The sequence below is a fragment of the Alligator sinensis genome, unplaced genomic scaffold (genome assembly GCF_000455745.1).
Source record: "Alligator sinensis unplaced genomic scaffold, ASM45574v1 scaffold911_1, whole genome shotgun sequence".
In the NCBI taxonomy this organism is placed as follows: domain Eukaryota; kingdom Metazoa; phylum Chordata; order Crocodylia; family Alligatoridae; genus Alligator; species Alligator sinensis.
The window spans coordinates 23,220-48,258 of NW_005842978.1; the positions used below are offsets into that span (position 1 = coordinate 23,220).

The 25,039-nt window shown below is 40.6% G+C and overlaps 1 protein-coding gene across 2 annotated transcripts in view; it reads right to left on the minus strand.

Annotated features, from left to right (window-relative positions):
* Window positions 1–1,184: 1,184 nt before the first annotated feature.
* The window catches only part of RIMS2 (regulating synaptic membrane exocytosis 2), a 417,536-nt gene continuing 393,681 nt past the window's right edge, over window positions 1,185–25,039 (minus strand). For both annotated transcript variants that reach the window (XM_025192862.1, XM_025192863.1), the window contains 5 exons: window positions 8,171–8,312; window positions 7,019–7,131; window positions 6,202–6,303; window positions 4,664–4,803; window positions 1,185–4,187 (listed from right to left, as the gene is read on the minus strand). In XM_025192862.1, the coding sequence (XP_025048647.1) occupies window positions 3,969–4,187; window positions 4,664–4,803; window positions 6,202–6,303; window positions 7,019–7,131; window positions 8,171–8,312 (716 nt within the window). In that variant the 3' untranslated portion in view covers window positions 1,185–3,968. The remainder of the gene's footprint in view (window positions 4,188–4,663; window positions 4,804–6,201; window positions 6,304–7,018; window positions 7,132–8,170; window positions 8,313–25,039) is intronic.

A 25,039-nucleotide genomic window follows, 5' to 3' on the forward strand; every position in this document is an offset into this window, starting at 1 on the left:
CCTCACTCCCTACCTCCAACCCCCACTCCCCTCCCCACACCCCATCTGATTCCTCAAGCTGCTGTGCAGTTGTGTGAGCCAGATTGAATGGCTTCTTGTTTTATCTCAGTAATGCTTAACTTCTTGCCCATGGAGCCATGTCATCTGGCCATTGGAGCTCCCCATGGGTCTGGAAATTTGACAGTGGGGAAAGTGGTAGCCATATTGCTCTCAGAGCCTCAGAAATTAACACTGCTACACTACTTCTCTGTCTCTGAGAAGTACCGTGGTCCAGATGACAGCTCTGGGTACCAGATCACACTGACATATAGCTGCTCTTCAGCTGGATGCGCCATGCAGGGTTGGGCTTGTGGTCAAATGGGGACCAGGCTGTGGCCAGATCGGGGACATGGGATCACACTTGAGTGCTGGATGGCACCTGTGGACCTACCCCATGCAAGAACTGGCCTGTATACTGGCTCTGCCCCACTCATCTGGCCTGTCCAGCTGTAGAGACTGAGCACTACTGATCTAGCTAGACTCTCACTTTCTGTTCCCTGTGTGTGCACTTGGTTTCTCTTCCCTTGCTGCAGCGCTTCTGTTATTTTTGCTGGATTCCATTCAGTTATCTAGTGCCAAGTGCCCCAATATTAAGATCCTTTTGAACTGAAGTCATTAATTAATATATATAACAGCATTGGACCCAGAAATCTAGATCCCTGTGTAACCCTCGTGAAGCATTCTGCCATTCTAACAGAGCTAGCTATAGTTACTCTGCTTGTGATTATTTACTCAATTTATGTATCTATCCAACAGTAATTCTACATAGTGCATGTTTCCCCAGTTCTCTTATGAGAATGTCATGTGGGACTGTTTTCAAAAGTCCAAGTATATTATTCCCACTCCAGTCTCTTCATTCACCAAGTTAGTTCCTGTGTCAAAGGATGACATGCTCCAAAAGAGTGCCATTTTTCTGAGATATTTAGGGATAGCTATTAGGGCTGTGAGAAGCTTCGGTCACCAATTTGATTCAGTGGAGATTAAAGCCCAATTTGGTGGCCGAATCTCCAAATCGGAATTGTACAGTTAAAAGTTCACTACTATAGCCCAACCAGAAGAAAAGTTCTATTTCTAGCAACTCATTGACATCATTATTCTAAAAATAGTTTTATTGATCTTTTATTTTGTAGCGTGATAATCCATGAAGATCACATCAGGAATGGAGCAAATCATCCCACTTAGGAAAGAGACAATGCATAATGTACACATTCTGTAAAGAAAATGTTTTATTTAAAGTGTTAAATACCATCACCAGAATGAATTTGATTTACATTAGTTGGTGTTCATTACAGGCCTAATCTGCCCTTTTTTTCCCCCAACTGTAATTCCTTTTAACTTTTAAAACGTACTATGTACAAGACAGCAGTGATCACTGGAATAGTGCTATTTACATGACTAAATCATAAGTAGAGTTGCAGACCTGAAAATTAAAAAAAATTACATTAATTTTTAAAATAAATACTGCATAATGACAAGTATGTACAAACCTTCTGTACGGTCACATCCTTCACTTTAAAAATTAGAAATAATTTATATAGGAATATGCATACAAGAATGTGTGACTGCATCTCACAGTATCAGAATGGTTATGTATCTTGTTTTAATCTAGGGGATATTGTCTGTATGTTTTTTAATATTTATTTGTTGCTGGTACATAAGTATCTAAATTATTTCAATAAATATTTTTTATTAGTCTGTTCATTAACTTAACATTGATCCATTATATAATCTCAGGATGACAAGACACAGTCTTGATGTATATCATATTGCACCAAAACGTAAAAGGCATTTTTAAGTGTTATCTATTGATGTTTCTGTGCTCTTACGAGGCACAGACAGTTTTCTAATGGGCAACATAATAGATTTTGAAACAAAGTCAGAAGAATTCTGTTATGTATGGCCTTAATTTAAAGATAAATATAATATATTTTAGAAATTATTGCAAGGTTTCAACATTAAACCTTATGTATGAATTAAAGGCATATAGAGACCCAAAAGAGGGACAGTTTTCATTAAATGTTAGCCAGTTATATTCCCTTTAATTAGAAGTTAATGAGAAATCTGAACATGTAGCACCACCCAATGGTAGTAACTGCCTGTTACATTAGAGACAAGTATTTTGAGATCTGTTGACTCTGCACTGAGGCTTTTGGTGATGGTGTCAAATAGCTGTTCGATTGTTAATATTCAAATTTCTTTAAGGCGATTACAAACGAAAGTTTGACATTTTTATGGCAGACTGATAATCCCTAATTGTCTCTGCCATCACAAATATTAGTTCAAGAAAAATTGAACTTTACAGCGGAAGAATTATAATCAGTAGCAACCTTTGCTGTTTCTTATATGTCCAAATAGGTAGCAATTTATTTGTCTAAGTGCAAATGAAACTGTTGAAATTTAGCTAATAAAAATCAGACTTCCAGTTCATTTTTTTCCTCTCTCCAAAACCTTCAAGAATGATTGTTCAACCCTTGAATGAACAATGCTGGTGCTGAAAACAAATTTATTGAAGACATCTTACAATGGCCACATGATTCCAGTATTTTGCTGTAGAATTCAATTTGAAGGTGAGAAAAAATGAAAATAAGTTACCATGCACTGTACAATAAATTGCAAAAAGTTCAAATATTTTCTTTATCAAATGCATGCTGAATTACTTTAATGTACTCCCAAGCCATGTTGCAAAATCCTTTTCAACATGCTTGAAAAAAGTAAGTTCTTAAACAATATTTTTCTCAAAGAATTCAGGAACGCAGAATAATCTGCAACCCTGAACCAATAATGGGGCATAAGAGAATAGTAAGTCAAAAGGTAGCTGTTTTGAATATGATAATCCTGGGAGACAGGAAGGGGGCAAAAAGCAAAAGGAAAAGGGAGTTTGGGTGGAGAGACAGAGAAAGAAGAAGGGAAAAGAAGTGTACAATTTGCACATAATGTTGAACTTTACAAGGCTTGTACCTTTTACATTTAAATAAATTTAATATATTACACTTATTCCTTGTCACATAAACAGAATTTTAAATATTTGCTAGAAATTATTTTTTATTTTTAATATACGTCTGCAAAAACACAGACCATGACTGGTTTAAAGAATGATAAACGTGGTGTGTCTTTGTATCACCCTGTTGCATTCTCTCCCTTTTAAAACCATGCACTAGTGAAATTTATTTTTAAAAATAATATAAATTGTTGAAAATGGCTGATTTATTCTTTTTTTTTTTTGCAAGTTGCAGCCCCAAGAAAATAATTTAAGTGTTCAGCTAAATCTGTGTCCATGCAAAAAAGTTTCTTTAATTTCATACAGTACAGTATATCCACAGAATTTTATTTTTTAGAGTCCATTGCGTCTGGGGTTTCACTGTAGCAATAGCGGGAGCTATGAAGCCTGCCACTTTAAGTCTTGAACCTTTCTAGTATGAAGAGTTTGCTCTGGTCTTAAATGACTGTTCCAAACATCAGCTGACTTTTCTTTTCCAGCGGCTTTACAGTCTTCCACTGTTCTTCTCATGTCTACTATTCCACTGACTTGTAACATGGCTTCATGGGAGAGTAAATTCCATTTCTGTGGCATAACCAAGCTTGGGGGGGGGGGGCAGATAAAGAAAAGGGAGCAACAAAATAGATATGCCATTGAAAGGGACTTTTGTTGCATGAAACAGATTGATTCTTTTAGTTTAATCCATGGCTTCAGATTGGACCAAAACTGAGTGTCACTGAACTCCAAACCTGTTAGTTCTTTATAGCTCCACTCCTTCACCTGAGGGCCTTCTTTAGGGCACAATGTGTGCAACTTCCTCTGAGAACACAGGATCGCTTTGTAGCCCTAGAAACAGGCTCAGAAGACACAACATTAAGCATGCAGTGTTACCAGGGTTTGCGACCTGTAAATTTTTTTTGTAACGCTGGTTGCTATGACAGTTTCACAGCTGCTATGAGCGAGCATAAGAAGGTCCTGTTGAACTTTCAAGAGATGATTGGGAAGCTCTTCTAGTGAGAGGGGCTAAGGTTGGATCTACTAAGGAGGAAGGGGGGAAGAGTTTGAACCACCCAATCACCATATTGGACAAGTCCAGTTCGTCTAAAAGTATCTGTGCCACTCCCATAAAAGATTTGTGATCCATACGTCCATAGTCTCCCCAAACAATTATCTGTTGGTAAAGAAAATAGAGATTTCAGAATCAAATAAGAAAGAGCGTGATCTAATGCAGCTGATTCTTCAGATGCACCCAGTTACTTATTAAAAGATAAGTAATTCTAATGAAAGATAAATTTTCACGTGATTTAGCTTTCAATCTGCTATAGTGGTACAGCAGTAAATGTAACCCAGGCTGTAAACCCATGCAACTGGATAAAAAGGAAGCAGAAAATTGAGGTGCACTGTGAAATGGAGCCCATACATTTGGTATAGGTGACATATACTAGTTTAATATAGTATTAATATGCACAGAGCACTTCTTTACTGGCTAAATCATCAATAGAACATAACAGATTGTCATGGTAGCAATTTGCTCTGTAAGGGTTTGAAATAGAAAGGCTCACAGAATAAATCGCAGAAGTCCTGAGCTCGTTCAGTGACAGTACAAGTGAAACATGTTCAGATACACAAGAATATTCATGAACTTACCTGTAAAACTTTTCCTTGGGGACTTTCTTCAAATGACAAAAGTTGCTGGTAAAGAGGTTCCAGCGTTTTTCTTGCTACTTTTGTTTTCTTTTTGGCTATGCAGACTCCATTTTCTAATAAATACACCTTTACATATGGTGCTTAGGAAGAGAAAGAAGAAGAATAAGTGAAAGGCAAATGCAGACTTTCGCACACTAGCTCCAATATTTAATACTATAGAGATCTGTCATTTTGTACATAAATGCATTAACTGAGCAAGTCCTTGCACGTAGTATTTATTAATACTTATTCCCATTTAACATGTTGGTATCTTTTGGATAGCCAGCCTTCTCTACATTCCTCCCTTATTTGTAATATATATTTGATAAAACAATTCAATTTTTTGAACTGAAAGGATTCTGGCACTAAATGGTACTAAAAAGTACTACATGTCCATTTGGTCCATTTGAAAGACAAATTATTGGAACGCATGCACTGACTTTAGCGAGTTTTGAAGCAAGCACCTAAACAGTTCTTTTGAAATAATGTACAATGGGAAAAGTCATGCCCCTGAAATGCCATCTATTCTGGTAGGACAGCCTGGTGAACATATTTCCACACTGTTCCTTTCATAAGCAGCTGTATACAAACACAGTAGGACAATACATTTGCTAAAGAGAAGAAAATAAGTAGCAGGTTCCTACCTTTTTCAAGGTGGGGACCTATTGCAATCATTTGGTTAATTTTTTCCTCTCCCACAATTACTTATATCAGGTCTTTCCAACTTCTGAGCAGCCGGGGGCCACACCTATGTGAGCCGCAGTCCCAGTGGCTACATAAGGTGCAGGCCACAGACCAAGGGCTGCTAATGGCATAGGTGGCCACACTCAGGCTCTCCATGACAGCCCAGCATGTTCCCTCCCCACCATGCACAGAGCCAGGCAGCCTGGCTCTATGCCCCCTGGGTGCATGTGCCAGACAAGCAACTCAGCTTTCCACCCCCACCACATACACAGAATCCCCCTTCCTCTCTTGACCATGTAACCCCCTACAGTACAGGCAGCCCAGCTCCAGCCTCCCTCATGCACAGCAGGAGGAGACCATCCCCATCTCCCACCACACCACTACTTAACCAACCTGCCAAGATCAGGGGCAGGACGTAGAAGCCGGAGGAGGGTGGGGGAGCCTGAAGAACCCAGCTGTTGTGGCAGAAGCAACACCAGGGTGGGGGAGGCAGTGGCAACTGTGACAAGAGCCTGTAAGGTGAATACTAACCCTTCAGGGGTCACTGAAGCCACCACCCGTTGAACAGTCCTGGCTTATAGCTTCAAAAACAGGTTTAATTTGCTATATAATAATTTTTGTCCCTATTAATTGCCTAGAATACATCATCACGATTTTTGTGAAGACAGAGTTGAAAATAAACACTTAGATTTACCGTAGTCTTTCATACAAGCTCAGTACTTTTTTACAACTGTATAACCCACTACATTTTCTAGAGAACTTAGTGTTTTAGCACGGTATTTCTATTCATGTAAACTGGATACTTTTTTTCTTACCTGGCAGTGTCTTTGAACCTGGTTTTACAACAAGGCCACGGGCTCGTATTATTTCTACCTCCAACTGTCCTTTTTTGTCCATCATTCCTACCTGGATATCACCTGAAAAAGAAAATCTCCATGAACTGCAACTGAAAAATATCCAATTCTATTATAACTTGTGACCTTATTATGGAATTAATGTGTGACAATTTGCGTCCTTCCCATGAAATCAAAATTTTCAACAAGGAATTAAATAATCTTTTATAACTGATGTTAAGACTTGTACTTTTCACTGGTACGATACATGCTCATCTTATATTTCTTGGAAGTAAATTAATTTTCTCTTTATAAACTTCTGTGAGCACAGAGCCACTAAAAGTACAGTTAGAAAATGCATTTGCACTAACCAGCATTTCAATACAGGCTGAAAAATGCTACATAAAGGTAGACAAGTATTAAAATATCCATTTTACAGACAGAGAAACAGACAACAGAGATAAAGGTACAAACAGTCAAAACTGACCCTCTAGTTATATTTTCTAATTAATGCAGACTTTTACAGTGTCTCTGTATTTCAGTGTCAAACGTTAGGTACCTAGACACTGATTTTAAGAGGTGTTAAGTCACCAACTTTATCCATGAAATGAATCAACTTAATCAGAAGTTGAACCCAGAGTTCAAGCAACTTTTGGAAATTTGGCTCTGAGTGGGGCAAGAATGTATGGCAAATCCAAGGCAGAGCCAGAGCTAGAACTAAGATCACTTGATTCCCAATTCTGTGTTTTGATTACAAACCAATAATATTATGCTGAGAGCACAGGACACGCATGCTTACCCATAGATGGTGTCGCCAGTGTCTGGCGCCCTACAAGTTGGGCAGGACCAAGTCCATCCAGAAAATCACTGAACTGGCTGTCTGCAGCCAACCGCACACCAGGGAAAATCAGACTGAAAGAAATGTATCACAAATTATCAAAAGAGTTTTAGCAGAGAAGCTTAAATTTACCCTTTGCTATTTTCCACCCTTTTCCACTTTAGTGACAATGTTGATATTTTTGTCAACCATGTCATAAAAACTTGCTATCACTGACAAGACTGTAACAGCTTTATAAACTACCCTATCGTATTCAACCAATAGCAATTCAGGACCCCACATAGTTGAATAAGTCAAGCCTTCTCTCGCTCAGACATTTCTCCATATTCATATGGGCCTAGACTGAAACAGGCACATAGCAAGTGATTACCTGAAAGTTTGTGAACATTAACATTAAAGTAAAAGTTTTCAACAAATACTATTCACATTTCTAAGGAAAATTATTCTGTTTCCTTTCTACCTGCATTCAAGCAAGTGAGTGCTAATGATCTAATGATTTATGAAACAGCGAACTGTCACTGAATCTTGCACAATATTAATAGAAACAAATTTAAATATCAGTCATGGGTGTAGGTTGTAGCCATGTTGATCTAAGGACATAGGCAGATGAGATTCTTTGGGTAAATCTAATATCTTTTATTAGACCAACTCAAATAGTTGGAAAAAATCTTTACAAGCTTTTGGGTACAATTACCCTTTGTCAGGCAGAGGAAGCATCTGCAGATCAATATCAGTCATGGGTATTTGAATCTGAAATCTCACTATGAGGCTTGGGAAACAACTCACATTTCAAGCACAAAGCCAGAAATTGCTTTTAAATAGCTACAGATAAAAATTTCACAGAAACCATTTGGCCAATAATAGTTTAAAAAAAATCTTTTTTGTGGACAATTGATTAGAACTTTCTACCTACATGGTGGGCACCTTCCTACCTAGGCAGTGAGCAGTTCCCTCCATGCACTGTTTTATTCAGGGAAAACTCTCTCTGGCAAAAGAGTTTAAAATAGGAATTTACCCATGTAGGAACTTTAAGATTCAACTCGCCAACTTTTATCAAGACCAACTTGGCGGAGAAACAAAATAAAAGATTATATAAGTAGCAATCTTTCTTACTTTCCTTCAGAGCTGTAGCTATTCATGCTACCATCTGTAGATTCCCGGCTGGCCTGACGAGTCATCCAGTTTCTCATCTCCACAGCCAGTCCAGTTTCTGTGCTTCTCTGAACTGTGCTCCGCAGTTTCTTCCCACCTGCTTCTGTAGAAACATAACAGAATAATCGGTGGTCTCATTAGAACAAATGAATATATTTAGAGGAGGATAATACAGATGATTAAGTACCTAGTTTGTAGAGAGAGAGACAGTAACAATTTGCAAATACATACCAAATTGTATTTTAAAAATAGTGTGCACACAAATTCCAGCAATAGACAATTTGCTAGAAAAAATAGCAGACTTATATTGTTATAGATCTTTTAATTATATTAGTTTAGAGCACTACTGCTTTTCATGGCAGTAATGAGGCAGAGAAAGCACATAAAAACCCGTGGATCTTAGAAGCATATTCAGCTTATACAGGTAACCAGACTTACTACGTGCATAACTGAGTGTACTTAAAAATATAATTTCCTTGGATAAATACATCCCCTCCAACTCTTCCATTAAATTAAAACTTACAATGTCTCAGGAATGCTCTAATGCAGCTGAATTATTGTGTTAAAACAGATGTGGCCATGATTAGTTAAATGAAGTTATCTACTAATGAAGGTGGTAAACAACAAAATAAGAGTTCTTCTTTACATTTCTACTTTTTCTTTCCTTCTCTCTTTTTATTAGTTTTTTATCTAGGTATCACACAAGAAGTATAGCTTATGCTTAATTTTTCCTGAACAATCCCTGGTAATTTTTCATTTCTGAAGTAGTAGTCAGTGATAATATATATATAGCATTTAGATTTAGATGTGAAGACATCCATAAAGATGAATTGATGGACAAGAGGGAAAAAAGCCCTAATGAAGTAGGAATTTTGGTGTGATGATTTGTTATTGGGAATTCTGATCAAGTCCCAGATGATATACAGGTTGTCAGCTTCAGCCAAAAAATTTACAATGGAAGGAATGTGAAGACTGGACTTCCCTATTCCAAAACTATGTGTGTTCCTTTCCAGCCATGCCTGAGATGCATTGGTATCTTTAAAGCCATACAGCTGTGCAGGAAAGCTTGCATTCCAGTTTTGTGTACCTGTTTTGTGAATAAAGAACTAAAGCCTATAAATTAAGACTTTTACTTGTCATCATTACAGTATACATGAGCAACAACAGAACTATTCACTTTACTGCAAAACCTGAGTCACTTACCTCATTTTTCTCTAAATCAAAACTAATTAAGAGTCAATCCATCAATATAGAGATAATAAACATACAGGAAAGAAGCTAAAAACTTGATATTATCTTTGAAAAGCCAGAGAGAAAAGCAAAAAAAAACCCATTCATTTATCTCTGCTTGTGCTGTTCCAAGTGTCTGCTGTGTTTATAATTTAGATTAAACTAATGGAAACTGACAGCTCACTTCCAGCACTGCTCCCGATCTTATCTAAAATCCAATCAATTTGACAGGAACAAAGATATATTTTTACATAGCTACCTGGCCAAATAGGCATCTTTTGCACATTGTGTTACAGTACAATCCATATAAAATGCACACAATACCAAAGCCATATGTTTGCTTCATTAGGGGACTAGTTATATTGCATCTTTTGTATGCATTCATTACATCACTCTGTTAATTTTTGTTCAGTTTTGGCTGTATTGCAAGTCATTTCCAGTTCATTGTTGTAACATTCTGACACAAACATGACACATCACCTCCATGGTGCATGATTCAACAAGGCAACTACATGTCTTTAGAACTCATCTTTATTATTTATGCAGTTAAGATCAAGCCTAAATGCTTTTAACTGAGTAGATAAATATTACTGTTAGTCACGTTAGGACAGTCTGTACCAACTGGCAATTCTAAATCTCCACACTTTAGACTCCTCAACAAAACTGACATTAAAAATGAACACTTTATGTTGCACAATGATTTGCTGAGCAATTAAAGCAAACATACAAAAATCAGCAGACCAACATCCATTCTGGGCTCAGCAACATTTGCTTCACCTGCTGTTCTGAACGCTGCTGTTGTGGTTTCTGATTTTTAAATATTCTTCCTTTCCCACATTCATTTTATTTAAGACAAGTGGTGTTGACTCAGATGAGATGGGTCAGACCGATGGCTGGAAACAAGGTGCAAATTTGCTATGGCATGGAAACTACCAAACAAAAACTAGCTTTCAGCTCTGGATGGATACAAGTTCCTAGTTTACAATGTCTGACCCCTCCCACAGCCTTGGGGTGAGGTTGGGAGAAAGCACAAGTGCTCAACAGAAACGAAGCTACAGCTGTCTTATTATGGTCTCTGCCCTTTCAGCCACATTGTCGCTAGTCACGAAGCTTATGCTTCTTGAGTACAAGAATATAGATGAAAACTTAAAGGGGAATATAGTTGCTTTTAATAAAAGTATAATGGAAAGCCTCAACTGACAGATATGTCTCTTGCATCACTGTGTCAGGGAATCAAGAGCATGTTTAGTATAAACTCTTTTAGCATAAATTGATTGTGTTGGGAAGGTCTATACTTGATTCCCTTGGGCACCACAACTGGGGAAATGGAGCTAAATTAACTAGAGAGGCAATCTAATAAGACTCACACAACTCATCAGGCCAATTAAAGAGGACAACTTTTTCTGTGATTTATGAACTTTGTTTCATGAAAATATGAAAAAGTATTAAAAACATTAAACAAATTTATTAGTACGAAAATGCACAACAATTAATGTTTAATGTTAAAGTATTAAAGTAATAATTTAATGTTGACCTAATAAACAGTGTTTGAGAGGAGCCAATTTAGATTATTATTCAGAGCAATGTATTATATAGTTATGTTAACTTCACATACAAAGGGAAATAATTTTTTTTTTAAAACTTTCAAAAACAAAACAAGGTAGAAATTAGAAGATTTTTGCCTGGGGCTTGCGAAATACATTGTTATCCCCTCAAAATATAAACAATAATTCTGACTATATTACTACAGTTTTACTAAAGAAAATTGAACACAGCATCTGTTGAAATAAATTGTATCTAACTGCCCTAGAAATAAGCAATATGTCATGTCTGGGTTGTAAAATACAGCACAAATTATTAGAAAAAAAGGAGTTCAAATTCTTGTGGCCTTATAGTAGAGTGGAACAAATTACCAGAAATTACCAGAAATAACTGTTTTGGCATTTATGAGAGCACATTCATTCTTGTTGTTAATTACACTTTTAATGTAACTAATGTGTTTACTGTAAATAGATTTAACAGGCCACATTTTCTAAAATTGCATGCAAAATTATTTGTGCCTATGTTTTCTTATTGAAAATCATCCATAAACTGAATGTAAAAGAAGCCTAGATGAGGCCGATTTGAAAATGTAACTCACTGGAATATATTCTTGCCTGAGATCTGGAACCTGTCCAGCTAAGAACTCCCCCAGTGGGAGAGGGGAGCTGTTGGCTGATACACAGCCATTTGAATAGACACTTGCTACAACTTCCTTGACTCCAGCATAGAAAGACAGGTGCAGAGAAAGACAGTTTTACAGGTGGGAAGCCGTAACCAATAGCTTGAGTACTGTCAGCTCCCACACTAAGAAGATCTCACTACTGGAGGGAACCTAGCTGAAGAGTGGGCAAAGCTCGGCCCGTGGGCCGGATTGGGACTGCAGCAGACTCCATTCCCACGGAGCCCCCAGCAGTGGTGGAGCTGTGACAGTGCAGGGCCAGGATTTCAATGGAGACCAGCCCCATAAGTCCTGGTAGGGCAAGCAGTTGGGTGGGGAACTGCTCTAGGGCTGGGATCTCATGGTGAGGACAGCATGGTCCAGAGCCAGGGCAGAACCGCGACCTGCTAATGGCATGCCCTGGGCTAGATTTCATTTTGTAGCAAGAGAGGAATTTTTTCATTTTGCTCAGTGGTTTGTTCTATTTCACCTCTTATAACAACCTGGAAACCTGGTTCATGGTGACTGATTATGGACTCTGAACTACCGGCAGTAACTTCATTTGAATGGAACACAAAATGGAAGTCTTGAGCGCTTGTGTTCATAAAAGTTCTCATAATATTTTTGCAAACGTAGAGATGCTAACTGCATTTTCTGACCAAAATTCCAATGATGTTATGCAGTTTTTGCCTGTCTGGAATCCCTCTGCCATCTGGATTAGATTATAATCATTAATAAAGAATGATAGGTCTTCGTGTTGCTTTTAAGACATACCAAAAGCCAACAGAGACCTGTCCAAAATGATTTACTATTACCTTGTCTTCATTTCCCGTCCTACAGAACTGTCTAATATTATGGAGCAATGTTAAACAGCTATTCTTGCTCCTTATACAGGGCCAGGGAAAAACGTCTGCATGTATACATATACATATCAGAGAAAACCACTACATGATTTTTTCTATATAGAGGTTATACACAGTGGGGCAAAACTCCCCTAGATAATAGATTTACTACCAGTAACATGCATACCACGTTGGAAGTCAACCAGAAGGAAGAGCCTTCCTCCATGATGTTACCTCTGCAGGAGCAAAATCAGAGGTCCCTGTCAGCTTGAGGAAGTGGGAAAACCTACTCATTGAGATTGACATACCTACTTATTGAGAGTTTCACTGTTAGGCCTGGTCCTATTTTAGAGGGGACCCTGCTTTACTGTAGGTTCCCTTAACAGACACTCTCTTTCCATGAGGGAATCAATATCTGACACAGCTCTTGACAATGCCAAGGAGTATAATACATCTTAGCCTCCTTTGGAGAAAATGACACTATATAAACAAAAGAACAGTTTAAAATAAATTTATCAGTGTAGCATGGTTAGTTTCATAACTCAACCCCTTACTATTTTCACAGTTAAATTGCTGCTGGCCTTAAGAAACTCGCTGCTTCTTAAGGTACAGCAACTGTAAACCCCACAATGCAATCACAACTTATTTAAGAGAATCGAAATGGAACAATTAATAAACCAATCATGTCATTTTGTAAATGACAAAGATACAGTATTTCTGACCTTCAGGCACAAATATATACTAAGAAAGGAAGTTGTTTGCACTGTATCTTTAGTAGCTTATTAGGTCAAAATAAAATAAAAACATCCCCACTGAGTGATAGAACACTTCCTTAAATCTCTGCCTACGTATCTGTGGAGTAAGACTGCATACATCATTCTTTAAAAAAAAAAAAAAAAATTATATTATGACTGCTGACTTGGGAATATACTGATTTTGAAAACCACTCACTGGGGAAATATTCCAACCTCCTAGCCTGATTTCATATACCTTATTTTCTTGCACATTATATGCCTTCAAATAAAACATGCACTTTGTTTGGGAAGGCATAATGAAGAAAAAAGGATTGGCCATGGGTGAATACTGATCACGGAGCAGGGGCACAATTGATTTTTCAGTGTCACTCACCCTCCCCTAGCTGCTCAGCCAAAAGTTAAAATTTTAACCCTCTCTTAGCCACTGCTGATTTGGCAGCAGCTATGACAGGATTAAAACTCTAGGTCTAACACTGAAGAGCAGACTGTCCCTGGAGTGGACTCTGCTGCCTGGAAGTTAGGCACAGCCCCTGGCAGCTATTCCAGTCTCTCTGTGCTTCAGTTCCAATGCTGAAATCAGCTACCTTGCTTAAAACATATCCCCCAGTTTTGTAGGGCTAATTTTTGGAGAAAAGATGCATGTAAATATGCAAGTAAACATGGTAATTTAGAAAAAGATAAGAGCGAATTACTAGTACAAAACATGCTAAAGATAATCACAATTTATGCTATGTGTTCTTTCTCTTGCTACTAATTGTGTAACCTTGTTATGGTTATTACTTATTTGTACTGTTAAAGCATAACAGTAGGTAAGGCACTGAAACCAATGGCATAGATTATATATTTTAGGACAGACACATAAGTAAACAGCAAATTCAAGATTATTAAAATTATCCTAATCCACTTTTATTTCCAAACATACAATTCTTGCTAATCTGATATACAGGAAACTCTCAGTATTCGTGGATTCAGCATTTGTGGTTTCAAATATTCACGAATGCCGAACCTGCATTTTAAATACACTTTAAGCACTTCCCGGAGCTCCTTAGGAGCTCCGCGCTTGCTGCTGCTGGGCTCCTGCCGCCACCCCCAGGCTCCTGCTGTCACTGCCAGAGCCATGCCCCCCTCCCAGCGACCGGGGGCACTGCATTCATGAACATTGACTGCATTCATGAATGCAATGCCTTATTTGCAGATTTTACCATTTGCAGGGATCACGGGAACATATCCCCCGCGAATGGCGAGGGTCGCCTGTAAACAGAGGTACAATTCTTCACAGCAAATCAAATCTCCTGGGTTATTTTCCAGAGCTCCCGTCTCCCAGCCAGCACAATTTACATACCCTCCCATCTTTACATATTCAAACTAATATTCTCAAACTGCAGACGACTCTGACTCCCCATTGTTTTGTAGCTGAGCAATCATCTACACCTGTTCACAATCAATGTAAAATGCTACCATATAAGAATGTAGCATATTCTATTCACTTTGCATTCTCCATAAACAGATGTAAAATGATGACAAAATGTGAAAAGCAACAGGAAATCAGGCCTACCTCCAAAATATTAAAGTCCTTAAAAAATTAACAAGTTATTATAAGGATTAAGACCTCATTTTATATGTGCAAAGCATAGATTTTAGAGGTGCACCGATAAAGATTTTTTTGCCCGATACCGATAGCCAATTATTAACTAGTCATATCGGCTGATATCGATCTGATAATCTATTTACAGGACTGCAGCCCAGCAGCATGGAGACCAGTGCCCTGCTAGTAAGTCCGTGGGGGTCAAGTGGTATGGGGGAGACAGATTGAGGCCCCCATGATGAGGAGGAAAGGAGTGGGGCAGGGGCTGGGGCAGGAACAGGCACTGCCCAGCCCAGCCAGGGCAGTCAATGCAGCCCTGGGGCCAAAAGCGGGATGGAGCTGCGAGCTCCAGAGGCATGGGGGTGTGGGCAGCTCTCCACTGCTGCCTGCACCCTCCAGGGAACCATGGGCCCCCCTGGATTTGTGCACAGGGTGAGGCTGGGCTGCCTGCTGTGAGCTTGGGGCTAGAGGCTGCTCCAGCCTCTTCCCACCGGGGGGGAGGAGGTGGGGCTGGGCAGGGGTTACTTGTGAAGTGGCACTGAGAGGGGTGGCTATGGGGAAGCTACAGGGAATTTTGGGGTGGCCTTCTAGCAGCCCCTAGTCCCAAGCCTGCAGCAGGCAGCCTGCCCTTGCACTGCACACAAATCTGAGGCGGCACATGCCTCCTCAACGGGTACGCACAGTGGCAGGAAGCCACCTTCCCTCCCCCTCCATGCCCACTGGATGAGCTGCCTGCAGCTTTATCCCTCTCCCAGCCCCAGGTGGCATTCACTGCCCTGGCTGGGCTGGGTAGGACCTGCTCCTGCCCCTGCCTCTACCCACTCCCTCCCTCACCATGGAGGCCTTGATCTGCACCTCCCCATGCCCTTTTGCCTTCCATGCTGCCCGACTGCTTTCCTGGCCACATGCATGCTGTAGCTGTGCACATGCACGTGGCATTTATCAGTGACATTATCAGCTACACCTACCCAAAAACTCCGATGGCCAATAAAATGATTTTTTCTTTTATCAGCACTGATCCGATATGCCACTGATATATTAGTGCACCTCTAATAGATTTGATTACGGATGTACTCATCACTCAAATCTGTAAACTCCTGGTCAATTCTGACAGAGGTAACATATTAATCATATATAAGTAAAGATAGTTTAAGTCAGGGGTTTTCAAACTGTGGGTTGCAACCCCCCTGGGGGTTGCAAACTTCCCAGGGAGTACACACTGCGGCGTGGGGGGTGGCGTGGAGTGGTGGATGGCAGCAGTGGCAGCTGCTGCATGCAAGCTTCCCGTCCCCCACCACCACCACCATCCAGCACTTGGGGTCACAGTATCACAAAATTTGAGAACCCCTAGTTTAAGGGAAATTTCATTTCCAACTTATATTGTTTATGCATATAGACACTTTATACAGTATAATCTCATGTCCTCATTAATAACAATAAGAATTCTGTATAATGTCAAGTTTAGTATGCATTCTTTAAACTGTAAATGTAGTACATATTTAGAAAAAAACCTTGCCTTTTAATAATCATTTTTTGTACTTATAAAATGATCAAAATTTCAAAAAGATATATTCTAAATATTTAACAATCACAGTAAAGCCAACCTCTAGTTAAATATTGTTTATTTGGGGACTGCAAAAGGCCCATGTAACATTTTTTAATGATGTAGCAAACATGTTGATATAATTCACTCTAACTGATATAACTTAAACTTCAAGAGACAGATCTAGTCAAGTTGCTGAATGGCGCTACTGGGATTTCACCAATTAAGCACAGTTCTGAAGCCTATTTTTGCAGCTGAGATAACAAAGGAATAACTATACTATCCCAACAAAAAGAACATTATTTCAACAAACCCCATTTGCCATAGTTTAATTCCCAAAATTCTCTCATGCTCTAGTGCAGGGCTGACTAACCACCTTATACTGCCATCTCTATTTGAAGCAGTAACACATTTTACTACTCTGACTATGGGATATGTCTAACTTTACTTTGGCTAGCCTGGGTAGCAAGAGCAGCAAAACTTGCGATGGCATGGTGTCAGTCACACAGAGTCTTTGGCAAGTATTCACAACTGACATCCATGCTATAACAGTGGTCACCAACCAGTGGATCTTCATCCATCGGCAGATCTCAGAGCCTCTTGCGGCAGACTCTGGAGCCTCTTGAACTTGATCCGAGGCTGGGGCATGGGGCTAAGAGCCCGCATGCACAGATGCCTGTGCCCCAGCCCAGCAGGTCAGTCTGTGGGGGAGGGAAGGGACAGGGGCTAGATCAAGGCCCCCACAGTGAGGGACAGTGCTGCAGAGGCAGGAGCATGGGTTAGTTGAATGGGGCCCCGGCTGGGTGGGATTTACCTGCTGGGGAGGTGCACCCCCAAATAGTTTTTTCTCTCTCTCTGCCTTGATCTGCTCCCCATCCTTCCCTCCCCACAGACTTACCTGCTGGGGAGGGGGCAGGGAGGGCAGCGCACGGTAGCTCTTGGGTTGCTTTTAAATGCCAAAGGTGATCTACTTAAAAAGGGAGACCACTGTTCTATAGCATCATTGCTCTGTTATCTGAGCAAGCTCAGGTATAACTACATGTATAATAATCACATCTCTGGTTACAATACAGCCATGGTCCAAATGTCATCTAACACAGGCAAAGAAAAAAGGAATACAGTTTTAAAACTTTCTTTGGGCATATTAGAGTCAAGTTGGAGTATACTTGTTGGAGTATCAGTCAGAGTCAAATGGAGTTTATGATCCTAAGAAAAGAAAGGAAGGAGAGCAGCAGAGTAAGGACTCTGGACTTCAAGAAAAGCAGACTTCAACTCGGTCAGAGAACTGATGGGCAGGATTCCCTTGGAGGCCTGTCTGAGGAAGAAAGGAGTCCAGGAGAACTGGCAGCTGTACTTCAAAGAAACCTTATTGAGGGCACAGGAAGGAACCATCTCAATGAGCAGGAAGACTAGCAAGTATGGCAGAAGACCAGCTTGGCTTAGCAGGGAACTCTTCAGTAAGCTAAATTACAAAAAGGAAGCTTACAAGAAGTGGAAACTTGGACAAACAACTAGGGAAGAGTATAAGAGTATTGCTCAGGCATGCAGGGATGAAATCAAGAAGGCCAAAGCACAATTGGAGTTGCAGCTATTAAGGGACATGAAGGGCAAAAAGAAGAGTTTCTGCTTTCTACAAGTATGTGAGCAACAAGACAAGGATCAAGGAAAGTGTGGGTCCCTTACTGAATGGGGGAGGCAATCTAGTGAGAGATGATATGGAAAAGGCTGAAGTGCTCAATGCCTTTTTCACCTTAGGCGTCACAGGCTAGGTCAGCTCCCAGACTACTGCACCTGGCAGCACAGTTTGGGGAGAAGGGGAGCAGCCAACAGTGGCAAAAAAACAGGTTAGGGACTATTTAGAAAAGCTGGATGTGTACAAGTCTATGGGACCAGATGCAATGCACCTGAGCGTGCTGAGGGAGTTGGGCAATGTGATTGCTGGGTCACTGGCCATTATCTTTGAAAATCTGTGGCAAGTGGGTGAGGTCCCAGAGGACTGGAAAAGGAGAAATATTAGAGGTGCACCGATAAAAGATTTTCTTGGCCGACACTAATAGCTGATGATTAACCAACCATATCTGGCCAATTCTGATCCGATAACCGATATTTAGTAATAGTGCAAGGCATTTTAAACAACTGACATTAATAAACCTTTTTTTTTGTTTGTCTTACATTTATAAACACACACACACACACACACACACACACACACACACATATTCCTCCTGCCTCTGCCCCCGATGAAAAAGGTGGCAACCACCTTATTCCCACACGTTGTCCTCTCACCCACAGCTCCTACCTGCAGCCCATGCTGCCATCCTGGACAGGCGGGGTGGACTCTAGCGTGGACAGTGGCGCTAGGCACTTTGGGGCCCCAGAGCACACCGCTGCCTCGGCACCAGTGGGCCCTGTGTAGTTGAGCTCCCGTGGCCACCAGGGAGAAGCTACTTTTGCAAAGGTGCCCAGTACCCAGCAGACCAGAACGTCTCTCGCATGGCGCCTTACCCGCCTATGCGCAGCCTGTCTCTGCAGCAGTCCTGGCACTCAGGCCCTTGCTGTGTGCACAGAGTCTCCCACAGCATTCTCACCATTAAGCAGGAACTACAGATTGGGTGAACGGTCTGGAAGGTGGACAAAACACTGGCTGGATTGTCGGGCTCAGAGAGTAGTAGTCAATGGCTCAATGTCTAATTGGCAGCCGGTATCAAGTAGAGTCCCCAAGGGTCAGTCCTAGGGCTGGTTTTGATCAATATCTTCATCAACAATCTGGAAGATGGGATGGAGTGCACCCTCAGCAAGTTTGCAAATGAAACCAAGCTGGAGGGAGTTGTAGATATGCTGTGGGATAGGCTAGGATTCAGAGACCTCAGAGGATTGGACCAAAAGAAATCTCATGAGGTTCAATAAGGACAAGTGCAAATTCCTGCACTTAGGACAGAAGAATTCCATGCACTGCTACAGCCTGGGGACTGACTGGCTAGGCAGCAGCTCTGCAGAAAAAGACCTGGGGGTTACAGTGGACAGTAAACTGAACATGAGGCAGCAGTGTGCTCGTGTTGTGAAAAGGGCTAAGTGGGCTGCATAAGTAGGAGTATTGCCAGCAGAACAAGGGAAGTGATTCTTCCCCTCTATTCAGCACTGATGAGACCAGATCTTGAGTACTGGCTCCAGTCTTGGGCTCCCCACTACACAAAGGAAGTGGACAAATAGGAAAGAGTCCAGCAGAAGGTAACACAAATGATTAGAGGGTGGGGCAGATGATTTCTGAGGAGCAGCTGGGGGAACTGAGAATATTTAGTCTGGAGAAGAGAAGACAGAGAGGATATAATAGCAGCCTTCAACTACCCAAAGGGTGGTTCCGAAGAGGATGAAGCTGTACTATTCTCAGTGGTGGCAGATGAGAGAACAAGGGGCAATGCTTTCAAATTGCAGCAAGCGAGGTTTAGGTTTGATACTAGGAAAAGCTTTCTCACTTGGAGGGTAGTAAAGCACTGGAACAGGATACCCAGAGAGGTTGTGAACTCTCCATCACTGGAAGTTTTGAAGACCCAGCTAGACAAAGCCTTCACTTGAATGATCTAGTTGGGGCTCGACCTGCTTTGAGCAGGGGGCTGGACTAGATGACCACCTGAGGTCTCTTCCAACCCTTATTTTCTATGATTCTATGCTCTGCCTCTAACATTCTCAGCTTTCAAGCAGGCTTTTCTAATTGTCTCCATTGGTTCTCCTTCTAGATTTGCAAGTTTTGTTCCAGTCACACTTCTAGTTTGGCTAGAATCCATAAAACTGTTTCTTAACATCTTCTTAAAATGATTTATCTAGCTATATGACACCTATCAACATAGTATCCAAATATACTTGGGGATTGAGGCAGAGATGTAAACTGCCAAACAAGACCTCTGTCTTGGAGACATCAAGAAAACTGAAATAGTCATGAACATTGGGGCGCTAGATCTTGAATAAAGGAGATATGTACTGATTCAGTGCTTCTGGGTACCCTGTAACAACACTACAGTGGTGCCCCAGGTATAATTTAAAGGTCATATAAACCCATTCAAAGCGAATTCCCCTTCTGCAGCAAGTGACCCACTGTTACAAGGGATGCAAGGTGAACACCTTCTGACTGACATGAGCTGCAGTTCTGTATTTCTACAGGTTTGCAAAATAAAGCTCTCTCTTTCATATCTGATAGCTTTCTCACAATGGCTGTGTTCCCTTGTTAGATCTTCTCCCTTGATCATTTCTACAGGCATTCTACATAAGAAATATTATCCCCATCATGATGGCCCAAAGCTATTCCAGTCCCTCCAGGAACATGCATCTTCCTCACTGCCGTCTACTCTCGCTGTTCCCCTGCTCTTTACAAGAGGATAATTTAAAAGCATAAATTAGGTCTGAGTCAAGATTCTGTTTCCTCTAACAACTGCCATGTAAAATGATTTTTTGGTTGTTTCTTTCATCTTCCATTAATTCTGTTTGAATTATCCTATTTATTATTGTATCCTCCAGAGAGAGAGAGGAAAAAAATGATCCAACATCCTATACATAAGAATATGACCTAAGAATTGCACAGTTCTAATCCCAGAGAATTTACCAATGTGTGAGCAATGCCACTGAATTCAACTGGGTTCCTCAAGTGAGTAGTTATTCATTTACTCAAGTGATGCATATCCTACTCTCACTGTCGAAGTCCATGGTAGCACTCCCACTCATTTCAACTGGTGCTGGATTGAACCAACTCTTTGAAAAAAGCTGTTCTTGTTCAATGCACCCCTTAGTAACAATACTATAGACTCTGATCATATTTTTCTAACTTTCTATAGCATTACATTTCATTTGAAGACATAAACCTTAAAAACTCTGATAAATCTTCTAAGTTAACACAGTTAATTCATACGTTTTTTTGGCAAGGGTGCTTTAGGCAGAAGAACATTTTGTGGCTTTTCTAAATTGCCTTTTGTTTTTCAACATGCTGGGTGACAGGGAGGCTTTCCAGTTCCTTCTGAATTAATTTACATCTAAAAGGATAATAAATTTTCTCCTAAATGCTTTAAGCATTTGCATGGCGCCTGTGTGAGAAATACCTACCTCCTTTAATGTTAAGTTTCATTACTACAGAAACATCATTCCTATAGAAGACAAAGATACGTAAGTGAAAACTTTGGCAATTTTTTTTCAACTGGGGAGCCAGTATACTTCTAATTCTTCCCTTTTGGGGGCTCACACCTGTGTCGGTGTGGCTGCAAGTAGCATGTCTATGGCTGAAGTTCTGAAAACCCATGCCACCATGGCAATGCAATTCAGAATATGAAGCAAAAGTTCAGCATCCAATGTAAATGCTGGGGGAAAATGTACTATAGGTAAGGAGAACAGAATCTGGGTAGGCTCTGACTTAATCTTCTAAAAAAAGTGCCATTAATGATGCAAAACTGTCTGGAATGCTGTTTTTCTCTCACAAAGACATGTCAGGCAGTTGCCATTCTTCCTATACCATTCCTGTACATAAATCAAACATTTATTCTATGACATCACTCTCTAAACATACCTCTTCACACACGTGATATTCTCCTGTGCCTATACTCTTGGTGGTACACAGAAATATACACTTCTACAGGAATTAGGAAGTTAAATCAATAGAGTTTGGGTGTGCTGTTGCCCAGAAATATCCATAACCTGTCATTTTTACATCATGACAGAATCTCACACTGTGACAGGACGAGCTCCTAACAAAGGTTAGGTATAGATTCAAAAAGCCTGAGGAGGAATCATCTAAGTTACATGGCTTTCTGTATGCAGCACAGTTTAGGTTAGTAGCAAACAGAACAGACGTTCACCCTTTGGTGGGGGGAGCAAATCTTAGACCAGGTTCCACCATTTTTAAACCAGGCTGTGTGCGCTGAACGTCTGTTCTGTTACAGGTATAGACTGGTTTTGTAACAGAACACAAGTTCGGTGCATAAGTATAGATTGGTTTCCGATCGTTTATACCGGTAAAAGTGTAAGGTCTAACTGGCCAAGATGCTAAGCTAGATTTGCAAGCTAAACTCACAGAATTAATTTTTCAAGCCTTTGAAATCAATGCAAATACTCTCATTCATTTCAGTTGGGCAAGAATATTAACCATAATGTTTGGGTTTGGCAGCTAGATATGAGACTAGAGCACACAGCTACCCACACTTCATTTTTCCTCAGCATTATATGTGATTTAATTTTATTCTAAATATGAATGACTGCTAGGCTTTATATTGCAATAGAAACTACCTTTTCCTGTCAGTGAATGTGATGCAGTAGTGCTACAACAATTCCTTTGATAAAGTTGACGTATTGTTCATCCTTTGTTCTACTACTGTATGGATCTCAATTCATGGATCTCTATTCATGCATGTGCATCCTGCAAACATTTTTCTTCCAATTGGTCTAACCTAGAACTAGCTTCTAATTTTTTTAGTGAGCTGTACCTTAGATAAGAATAATAATGAAAGTCAAAATAAATAAGGGTGGCTGGAATTCAGGGGTTCACACAGATCAGTAACATATTACAGTTTATGGAAATATAAAGTTCTCTATGCACTGTAAAAGCTGCTCAGAAGCTCATATCTTATTTATGTCAATCACAATATCTCAGCAATATATTTTATTTGTTAAATACAAACCAAGGGCTAGATTTTCCAGCCTGCTAAGTAATACAAAGCAACTTTCCTTGTATGAGAGAACCTGGAGCTGACAGAGACAACTACACCTTCCCCCAAGTCAGGATAAAGATAGGAATGGCACGGTTGGAGGTACTGTGACAGAGGAATGTTGGGGTAACACAGGAAAAGGTGAAGTGAAGCACACAGCTTTGCTACATGCACTCCTTCACTGTGGTAAATTCCCAGTGATGTAAGTTAGGGCTGCCCACTAGTAGGATTTCCATTACACTGGGGGTCAGGTACCTTTGAACGAGCTGCAACTGGTTCCCATTTGCCAGCTTTCTCCGCTACCTTTCAGCACAGCCGAGTTGGGGCCTAATTTTATTTTTCTGCAAACTATTTTCATTCTGCTGCATTTTCTCAAACACGGCACTTAACAATTGATAACAATTAGAAATAATAATGTTAAATGATACTAATTTACACTTTGATTCCTTCTGAAAATACTTCCAAATTAGATCCATACAGACAGATCAACCATGCGGATTAGTCAGTTCAGTTCAAAGATATGTGGACTAAGAATACTCCAGAAAGGACATTTGTGTGGGTTTGTCATCCTAAGAGGGAGACTTCCTATTTGTATCATTTATCTGGAAAACTCCTGGGCTACGCTAAGGCAGGGAGATGGAATTTCTCTCAGGTCTCTGGCACCAGTTTTCCTGAACCTGGTACCTTTTGCATTAAGTGCATCTGTGCCAAGCATGAGATCTAGTGCTAACTGTAGCAAGTGCTGCATGTATATGTATGCATTTGATATTGAGAATATATGATGTACACATAAATATGCCTGATGCATATTTGTTTATTAGCCTTTAAGAAATGCATCTCTTAATTTTATACTTCTATTGATCTACCAAAACTGACACTTACTATTGCTCAAAACCTTATATTCTTCTTGAAAAAATAACCAGAATGCAAATTTGTTCTTCATGTGAACTGTTAAAATGCCTTATGCCAATTTGTCTTCAGTGAAGGCAGATTTGGTATTGCACTTAAGCACATATGCTTTTTCTGTACCTACACTCAAAATGCTAACTGACTTCTGAAAAAGCAAAAAAAAAAAAAAAAAAAAAGCCTGATTTTCTATTATACTAATCTTGTTTTAATCACAGTCAAATGTGGATTTAACTACTATTGCTATTTAAGAAAATGCATTTCTATTATTTTTCATGTAAAGCTCTGAGGGGAGAACATGATAAGGGTTTGCAAAATACTAAATGGTGAAGAGACAGTAACTAGGGATTTACTCTCTTTCACACTACATGATCTAGGGGTCATAAAAGGAAACGAGTAGGTTGCGAGTTTAACTAACGCAAAAAAGTTCTTTTTCACCCTGTGTGTAATTAAAGCATGGAAGTCACCGCTACCTGATATTATGGAAGCTGACTACGTAGCCAGATCCAAAAAAGGGATCGGACAAATTCTTGGAGGAAAGGGGCTTCAATAAGTACTGACCTGGGTTTTAGTGGTACAGCCTCTGAATGAGGCCGTCCTAGACTTTAGCTGCTGGAGGCTGCAAGTGGCAGAGGAACCGGGGCAGCCCTCTCGGCACCCGCTCTCTGCCACCGGTGACACAGCGGGCTGGGCAAGATGGACCTATAGTTCCGGTAACATATACGAGGCTACCCTATGTATGCAAATATTCATTGAAGTCAATGGACACCGGACCTCCGCAGAAGGGGTCTGTCGGACACAGGACCTGCTGGTTTTGTCTCGCCTATCCCCGTACCATCCGGAGGAGGTCGTCAAGCAGGCACAGGCTTTAAAACGGATCCCCGCTGGTCTGAAATGGAGGGGTTCAGACCAGGCGGAGGAGGAGAGGCCGGCACTGCCCTGGGAAGCCCCAGGGGTGCCGAGGCTGGGAGCCGGAGCTGGCGGCAGCCGGCGCTCCCAGGAGGAGTCGTCCTGTCTACACGGGGCCGCCCCCGCTCCCGTCCCCGTCCCCCCGGCTCAACTTCTCGGCGCGCCCGGCTCGGCCCGCGG